General features: G+C 45.7%; 1 protein-coding gene across 1 annotated transcript; it reads left to right on the top strand.

Moving 5' to 3' along the window:
* Window positions 1-1,206: 1,206 nt before the first annotated feature.
* On the top strand, window positions 1,207-2,763 carry LOC147988689 (uncharacterized). The gene is made up of 3 exons (XM_087535534.1): window positions 1,207-1,350; window positions 1,752-2,028; window positions 2,108-2,763. The coding sequence occupies exons 1-3, from the start codon at window positions 1,207-1,209 to the stop codon at window positions 2,761-2,763; spliced, it is 1,077 nt and encodes a 358-aa protein (XP_087391660.1).
* The last annotated feature ends 7,096 nt before the right edge of the window (window positions 2,764-9,859 follow it).

The raw sequence follows: 9,859 nt of genomic DNA, 5'->3' as shown, positions 1-9,859 counted from the left end.
TGCTTCCCTTGTGTGCTACCAGCAAACCGCCAGCTGTAAGATTTTGACTGTACTTTTTTACTGAACATGTCATTGCTATTTCTGTATATTCTTTAATATCAACTATTGCTTAAACAGGGCGATGATCCGTTTTGGAGCAAGAAGCTTCCTCAGGAGAATCCAGAAAATCCAGATAAACCGGAAAGACCAATCCGGCCAAAAACCAAAGTCGTGAAGAGAACTGCTCATAGGAAGAAAACCACTACATCCTCTGACCCGGCCGCAGATGACGATGTGGGTAATCCGGACCTTGAGGTAGAGCTTGATTCACTTGGCTTATTTTTCACACGCCTTATTGATAATGATATTTGTCAGGATGATGCCGAAGCCAGTCACACTGATATTGCAGAGGTAATTACTCTCTCTTCCGATTCAAATCCTTTGCCTTCACTAAAAATTCGTCAGGCAAACAGGAAGGTTAAATTTTCTCATCCTCTTGCTTACTTGGATCCCAAATTTCTTATGAAGACCCAACAACACGAAGCTCGCCGCACAACTCGTCACAGCGGCCAGGTAGTTACCTCTGCCGGTTTACCGAACAGTCTGGTTCGGAAACGCTGTTCAGAGGTCTCTAATTTGCTTGTCAGTGCTTTTCCTAAAGCGGGCTGTTTTCGTCAACCTCTTAATCCATCTGACTCCGATTATCAGGTTACCTCTTATTCATCCTCTGGCGAGTCATCGGCTACTCAGCTGCCACCGCTTAAAACGGTGCTTGGGTAAGCTATACTTATCATAACATTTCTGGTGCGTTACTTTGTAGCATACACTGTTTTTGACTTTATTACTCCTTTCAGGGCGAAGCCTAGGCCGAGCAAGAAGGCTCGCCTGGATAAAGCGCCCGAAGAAGAAACTGCCCCTGAACCGGACAACGCCCCAGATCTTGAAGCGGCTATTCGTGAAGACGTACCCAACGACCCGCCACTGCAAGATGATGATTTTATTGCTGAAGAAAGGCCTACTGATACTTCAGGCCCTGTTGACCAGCCTACAAGCCCCATCCGGATTGAGAGATCCACCAGTCCATCCAAGCCTGCTGATAAACCGACTGCCCCAGTGCAAACCGGTGAGTCCAAAGATGATGATGTTGTGATTACTGGCATTGGTCGTTCAGAGCCAAGCAATCCTGTCGCCTTAGACAAGCATACTGCCAAAGAAGAATTTGCTGTCATGGGCAAAGGCAAGTGGAATGTTGATCTGGCGACTTACGCTGCTCTGAATGCCCAAGATCTTCATTCCGGCTACTTGAACCGGCTGTATACCAGCCGTGATTATGAAGCTGGCCTGGTGAATATGATGAAGGAAAAATTTGAGGTAACTTCCATGTGCCTTTTCATGCTTGGATACTTCAATTTTGTTAACTCTCCTAGCCCCCAAGGGCCGGTTTTGCAATCTTCTTTCAAACCAGGACTTACTAATATAAATCTGAATAATTCGAAATTCACTGATGTAGCCCCCAAGGGCCGGTTCAACGTAATGTAGTTAAACCGGGACTTAAGTAATTAACATGGCAGCATCAGAACTTATTTGAGCAAATAGGCATTAGCCCCCAAGTGCCAAGTTGAATACTTGTATTGAGCTTGGGACTTTGCAATCAATTGAAAGATGAAGATCAAATATGCATTAGCCCCCAAGTGCCAAGTGCATAACTTGTTATGTGGTTGGTACTTCAATTCTTGTACCGTTTGTTAAATCATATGACTGTGTGTATGCAGGCTGAGCTGAAGACCAAAGAAAGCCAACTCGCCGATCTTCAAGAAAATTTGAAATCCCAACAAGGTGAAACCTCAAAGGCGAAAGAGGAGTTGACCAGCGCTTTAAGCGTCATGGAACAGCTTAAGGAGGGCTTCAAGAAAGAGCGGGCGGATTGGGCCACTGAGAAGGCCTCTTTGACGAAGAAAGTTGAAACTGCTGAAGCCGCCCTTAAACCGGTGGTAGATGAGCTGACCAGCGTAAAGCGGCAAGTGCATGCCATGACTGCTTCCATCTTTGGTAAGCTTCCTTTGACTTATGTAATAATTTGGCCTTCCTATGATAGGTCCGGTTTGTGAACTTTTTTGTAATGTTGCAGGTACACGCATTGGTCACTTGGGGTCAGATGTGCGGAAGAAGTTGAAGGCTGCCTATACACTGATAGAACAATTGTATACTGGTGCGCAGCGTATCATATCAACTGCATCCCACAACAACCCGGCGCCTACCTTGATCCAAGACACCCTGAAGAGATTGTCTATGCTCCCTGCCCGGGTTGAAGAGCTGAAGAAATCCGCTGCTCGAACCGGTGCTATCAATGCCTTAATCCGGGAAAAAGCGTGGGTGCCGGATTTTGACCCTGTTGAAGCGGCGCAAGGCGACCCTCACTTAAAGGAAGATGGTTCAGAATTCAATGAGGAGGACTTGAGGGCGATAAACCGGGAGGTGCGCCCTCTAGCTTGTCAATTGGTGGAAGAAGCAGACTTGTCTCATTACCAAGCCCAATATGATAATCAAAACAAACGAGTGGTTGCACCAATTCCTGAAGCGGAGAATTTGACCCCTCCAATCCGTAGGCATACTTACGCTCTTGATATTGAACCGTCATTGCTAATCCATGAGGAAGCTGTCTTTCAAGCCTTAATAGGAATCAACTGGACAACTGTTGATTTCCAGCCACCGGGTAGAGAAGCAGAAGCTGAAGCGGCGCAGGATGACCCGCAACCATCAGACCGAGCTGGCGACCAAGCTTGAACCGGAGGCCGGTTTAAATGGCGGGTCTTTTATGTTCCGCTGAAAACAATGATCTTATTTGGGCACCATGTTGCCTTGTAATAGGGTAGCCAACACTCTTGCTTCTGAGATGCCTTCGTGCATAGGTGCTGATACTTTTGTTTGAATGTTCGAAACCTTCAATCTATATTTCCTGCAATCACAAAATCTTAAACTGCCACAGCGGTTGTACCGCCAGCCGATTTATGACCTTTATATATATATGCAATGAAATTGAGGTATATGATCAAATTTTGTGATACAAAATACCTGCCATCGCTGGGCATGAAGTTGGCTTAGCCAATCTTGAAGCGGAGGTTTATAAACCTATACCGTCAAAGGAGAAAACAGCTCCTATGTATACCATGCCGGTTTACCATGTAAACCGTGCCGGGTTATGATAAACACCCTGCTACTCCACCCTAGTGCTGCAGGCAGGTGATCGAGGTAGAGGGAAAGGGGAGAGGAGATACAAGCGGGCAGGGCAATGAATGCTTGCCTGTTTGTTTTTACTTGAGGGTCAGGTGTGACACGGGCGTCAGTAGTTGCATTTTGAGTGTAATATAGGTAGACAATAGAGTCATTTCACTATTCCCCTTCCCTTCAATTTTTAGTGAGGTTCTACCCGAAACACCCCCCTCCAAAGCGAAATTAGTTAACCCCAAGCCCATAACTAAAAAATGACTTCTTTACATCTTTTATGGCTTATTTTGACAATATGCCCTGAAAAGGCGGAACCGAACTGGCCCTTAACCTGCAATTCAATTGTGCGTGCAATGATGAATCACTCCTGCCTGCTATCTGTACATTTAGGCTTCATCCTACATGGCATAACCTAATACATGTGCATTCCATTGTAGAATCTGGAATATGTAATGTTTATGTTAGTTCATACGTTGCACATGATGTTTAAATTCCCCTTAAATCTGGTCAGTCAAGTGATGGGCTTTAAGCCTCCTTCTTTGCTTCTTTTCTTGATATGCCTAGTTTGCAGCCCTCAAACTAGTTCAATTGCTTGTTTGCATCACACATCTGTTCAATTGCTTGTTTGCATCAGTCAGCCATACTAGGACTGTTTGCTTTGATTACTTGCTGTTCTTGACCTAACACTCAAACAGAGCTTGTCAACGATTTAAACACTAAGGGCTGCTATAGTGGGGCCTTGTCTAACTCATAGGTGACATAAAGGTTTGGCTGTACACTACAGTAGGCTCTCCAAGAGTACCTGGAGATCCAGTTCGAAGGTATGCCTAGTTTTTACATAGTGCAGACATAGTAAATGCTCATTTCATTGTGTGCAAGTGTAATAGATGCGACATGTTTCATTATGTGGTGTTGTTTTGTTATAATCTCATCCTTTTGTGTTCACAGACTGGAAAGTATGCATATTTATCTTCCAAGGAGACGAGTAACTAGTTTGTGTCACCTTGCAGAGGGGGTGCAATGAAGATAAGATTGAGGATTTCCAAGTACAAGATGTTAGGAAGGAGCCTTGCAAGAGAAGTAGGAGCTACGCTAAGCCTCTTCAACCTGCTAAGGTATGTCACTGTATGCAACTTTACAGTTCAATTCCTTGTTTGTTCCAGGCATAGTTAATTTTCTCTTTTCAATTGCTTTATTTGTCCTCAGTTAATGAGATGCCCAAATAATCATGCCTGATGTTCGGTACTTGTATCACTCTTAGTTGACATAATTAAAGGCCTTACCATTTAATTACTCTGCCGAAGTGTGCCTGAAGCTTTGAAGTCTATTAACCAACTATTATTGCATGAGGCTCACAATCTAGTTTATACTACGCTAATGATTGCATAGTTTTGCCTGCTGTAGTATGTTTGTATGAAACCCTCTGCTATTCATTATGCTCCCTAAGACTTTAATTGAGGCACAGAATGGCCAACTGGTTGCTTACATATACGCAACATGCTGTCTAAATTTGTAACTTGTCTGTGTTTTTGATTGGGCCCCAAAATCATGCTCCTCTGGTGAGCAAAGAGGGATTTCTGTATGCAGACTGCACAGACTATCTTTTTTATAATTTTTAAAATATCACCTGCTTATGCTTCATGACGTGTAACATTTTTTTTGAAAGTGACGTGTAACATTATTGTTAGTCCTGTTTTGCCATGTAGTACAAAATAGTGTCTTGTTTGCTTCACTGTTGTAACTATATTTTTGCCCTAGTCATGTGTACTTACAGAAACATTTCAGGATGAAGTGACATCAACACAAAGATCTGCGATCAGTGCGGCATGGATGTTACCGAATGATTATGGAATGGAATTGGAATGTGCTGATGTTCATGATTGTCAACGTATAATCAACTAGAGGTGGCAAGATAACGTGTACATGATTGTCAACGTATAATCAACAAGTTGAGACTGTTCATGCAGTTATTAGAAGCAGGAGTCAAAAAAATGAAACAAGACACTGAGGTAACCATGAAGGAATTGGAGATTTTGCAGACTGAAATTTGTGCTATCTGAATCCGACCAATCCTATTTTCTGAAGAGATTATAGTTCAAATGGAGTTAAGTTGATGCGCGTCCATGATGTATGAGCTGTATTTGCCCAGTGTATGTAATTTGCTAGCTGTTTGTGTATTCTTTATTATCACCTGTGCCGAACCATAATGCCCAGTGGGTATAATCGGCTGTAATTTCTTTATTGTATAGTGTAGGATTATTCTACCTTTCTATGCCTTGATTGCTTTGTTGTATAGTGTATGCTTTTTAGAGGTGATAGTATTGAGTACGATAATTCTTTGAATATGCTATATCGTTCAAACGGGGGCCAACTCGCCTGACCATGGCCATTCACGGGCCGTCAGATCCATGGGCCTTCTACGTCTCATAGGATCCATGGGGCTTCTACGTCTCGTAGGATCCATGGGCCTTCTATGTCTCGTAGGATCCATGGGCCTTCTACGTCTCGTAGGATCCATGGGCCTTCTACGTCTCGTAGGATCCATGGGCCTTCTACGTCTCATAGGATCCATGGGCCGCCGAATCATTTATGGGTCTTGTACGGGCCTCTAATGGGCCGTAGACGGGCCTTTAATGGAAATCATATGTTTTATGGGCTGACCATAACGGGCCGTTAATAGGCCGTATTTGGTGATGCTATGAAAATGGCCCAACAGACTAACGGGCCAACTGTAACAACAGGCTGAATTTGGCCCACAATCAGAAAATGACAGTAATGGGCCGTAAGTAACCGAATGCTGCAAATGAGCCCAAGAATAAATGGGCCCTGAGAAGGCCGAAAGTTAACTTGGGCTGGAAACGACCCAACGGAATAACGGGCCGTTAATGGGTATAAAGTGATACACTGTTCATTACGGGCCAGTTTCACCATGGGCCTTAATGGGTGGAAAGTAATACACTGTTCATTACGGGCCAGTTTCAGCACGGGCCGCTAATGGGCCAAGAGTTACAAAGGGCCTCATAAGGTCCAAAAGACGTCATGGGCTATACATGGGCCAGAAGTGAAAACAGGCTGGAATCATATTGGATGGCCCAGATGACGCTACTGGGCCTAATTCGGATAGGGCGTAACGGGCCTTGGGTTAGCGGGTTGTAAATGGGCTATATGCGAACAGGCCGTTAACATGCTTTCCATGGGCCGGTCCGCCAGCTTTTGAGCAAGTCAAACGGGCCGGCCTTTTCATAGGAATGGGCCACTGTTGGGCCGTGCCACGTGTCTACGAATCATAGGCGCCTTCTGTCCAGTGAGTGGATGACATCTGTCCCAACGATGAGCCGACACGTGTTTCCTCTAGCCAATGATGATTTTACACGTGGAAAATCCCCATTGGTCGGGGCTGTTAACGGGTTATCGAATCGAAAACCCGACCCGATAGCTTAACGGCGTTCCATTACGGTGGTTGCCACGTGTCGGTCACCCTTGACGAAAGCACTTCTGTGACGCGCGATTTATCGTCATGGAAGTGGACACTTTCGTGATGATAATGTTGGTAATGTCATGGAACACTTCTATGATAGCACATGTATGACTATCTTGATTCTGTAATAAATTTATCATGGATGTACATGCATGACAAAAAACGCGACCTACTGTGACAAACACGTATCATCACGGAAGTGTATTTTTTTTGTAGTGATTTGTATCTCCTAGTACACAAAGCCACTGATTGATTTGTTCATGGATAAGAAGTTCAACTGCTATTCCCGAAGGGCCCAGACGGACTTGCACAAGACTTCGTTATCTTCAATGATGGTTCCCCACCTGAACTCGGTAGTGTTTTATTGTAAGACTACTATGTGGTCATGCTTGTCTGGGACAACGTGTTCACATGTGTGTAGCAGAACCCGCTCATGCTTTGGAGATTGCTACCGTAGTTCATTTCCTGAGAATCTTGCAACGTCATCTCGTCAATTTGTGTTGCTAATTTTCTCTTCCAGACATGATGTCTGAAATATTCCGTTCCCAACCAGATCTGAATCTCAGGCAGATATGATGGTTGGAACTATTCCAAGATCTATGATATAGGTCTCGACAAGGTTGATGTTCTGGCCGACACACCTAGCCGGAAGATCTATTATTTTAGTATCTTGACTAAGCAATTTGATCATTCTCTCCATGAGGATTTCGTGCGACTTATTCATCATGGATCCTTTCTCTTCCCGAAGTTCGACCCATACTTGATGGCCGCGTGAATGCTTTATGTATGACTGTGGTATGTAGAACAAGGAGAACATTAGAAGCGGAGTGCTAAATGTTCCCCGGTCGATCATCCAGATTGTTTTCCCTTGGCCCAGTCATGGTGAAATTTGAGAAAGTGTTATCTTTGTTTGCATCTGCATCCTCCATCATTATTCATCATGGTAGTATGATGTGTTGCCAAGATCCTCGGCACGGATGTTGGTAAAACCTTGATGAATACAGAAATGCTCAAATTCTTGAGAGCATGCTCGGACACTAGGTTATATCCTCGGTATCAATTGGAATGTGCCTTCCTTTTGCCGAGTTGTTCTATAACAGTGGTTTCCATTCCAAACTGGGTATGACATTCTTTTGAATTCCTTCAAATGATCTATGGATCACAGTAATTCTTTTGCCACTTAAGGGAAAAATTCTATGAGTCACCTCCCCTGAGGTGTCCCGTTATGGAATCATGACAATTATCTCCTCGCTACTTTGGAACCATGCACCATCTTACTCAAGCATGGAACGGTTGCCTACCAATTTGAACCTTCATCATCTGTTTCACTCCATCCCTCTAGAGGTATGTTTTGTGTCTCAGCTCGAGAGATGTTTCAACGTCTCATTCCGTGAATTGATCGTGAGTTGCTCGATCTTCGAGAAGATCGAATCCTGTAGAGTTTATTTCCGTCGTCGTGTTGGATGAATATCTCGAAAGCAAAGACATCAAAATCAATTTTAAGCAATGAATCAACATCTTCGAGAAGGAAAATTGGATCATGAAGATTGTGTTGGCTTTGTGTCCCCTCTGTCTTCTTACCTCACGTCTTGAATCTTGGGACGAGATTCTTCTTTAGTGGGGGTGAGTTGTCACAGCCCCAGAATCGTTTGTAATTAGTTGCATCTGCATCCATGCATCATGTTTGAATTCAAAGGATTTTTGAAGTGGGGATGACCAAGACCTAGCACTAAATCAATTCAAATTGGTTCAACTAAAAATATTTTTCAATGAACCCAAATGTCCTTCAAAAATGTTCACCATTTTTGGAAAAAGCTGGAAACAGTAAATAGAGATGATGAACATTTTTCCATGAAATTTGGATTTTTGAATTAAATCATATTGTATTTGAATTGGGGCATTTAAATCCTATAAATATTTTAAATGCTCTAATAATTCTGAAACTAGTTGAGGGCTGTTGGGAATAATTTCGAAACTTCCCAACAATATTTTCAGAATTATATAAAAATGATTTGGTGTTAAACCAAATCAAAACAGCGGCAAACAATATAAAACAAAAAAAAATTTAAATAGAGAGTGAGTTTTTACCTGGCACTCACCTGGGCAGCCCACCTGGCCAGTCCACTTGGCGGCCCAGCCCACCAGTGGCATAGCTGTCTTCAACCCCTGCCTACTGGCAGAGGCGTGTCGACGCGCCCGTGCCCGAGCCTCCACCTCCTGCTTGCCACCGAGGCACCCCTGACACGTCTGGAGAGGCCCCGCCGCCCCCTATGCCTCTCCCCTCATTCTCTGCTCTCTCCCTCACGCTCAAGCCCCTTCCCCGAGCTCACCCGAGAGCGACCGCGGCCGCCGTTCGCCATAGCCGCGTTCACTGCCACCCCACGTCTCCCCGTCGTGTCCAGGCGCTCCGCCTCGACGCTATGGAGCACCAGGACGAAGCACGTGCCCGCGGGACGCCTGAAGCAGCGCCGTCATCTTCATCTCCGTCGTCGGCCGCCTCAGATCCCTCAGGACGCCCCGCTTTCTCTGGCTCGTCCCCGACTCCTCCGACCCGCTCGTCCGACGCGCCGTGAGCCCTGCTACATCCTCCTTCTCTCCGTTTGCCTTCTCGTGCACCACAGCGACCACACCGAGCTCGCCCGCACGCGCCGCCGCCTCTCCACGTCGCCGTCATGGCCACGTCCACGCTGGCTTGATTCCAAGCAAGCCATCCAGTTTGCCACATCCCAAGCAGCCCGTAGCACTGCTCCATACACCTCGCCGTGCCTCCTAGCGACGAGTCTGAGCTTGTCCGAGCTCCGGCCGCCGCCTCTGTGCTCGCCGTCGTCGTTTCTGGCGACCCCGAGGCTTCCCGCTCGCTTTGCTAGACGCAGTCGAGCACGAGCTACCTTCTGGTGGCCTTCGCGCGTCCAGCCGCCCCCCGTAGCGCTACCCCGGTGAACATCCGCCACATTTTTGGTCACCGCCGGCAGAACTCCGGCGACTGCCGACGTGGCCGTGATTAGGGTCTAATCACACCGCTAACCAACCCCCTGGGCCACTGACGCAATGGCCCCAGCGCCCATTTAGGTTAGCCTAATTTTTTTGTTTAGATTAGTGCTAAGCATGTGGCCCCACGTGTCGGCTTGACTTTGACTTAGTCAACGTTGGCCGGGCCCACCTGTCGGTGACCTAACT

The sequence above is a fragment of the Triticum urartu genome, chromosome 1A (assembly GCF_056163025.1).
Source record: "Triticum urartu cultivar PI428250 chromosome 1A, HENAU_Tu73, whole genome shotgun sequence".
NCBI lineage: Eukaryota > Viridiplantae > Streptophyta > Magnoliopsida > Poales > Poaceae > Triticum > Triticum urartu.
The sequence above is the reverse complement of the archived record's forward strand: the minus strand, read 5'-3'. Positions and strand labels throughout refer to the sequence as shown.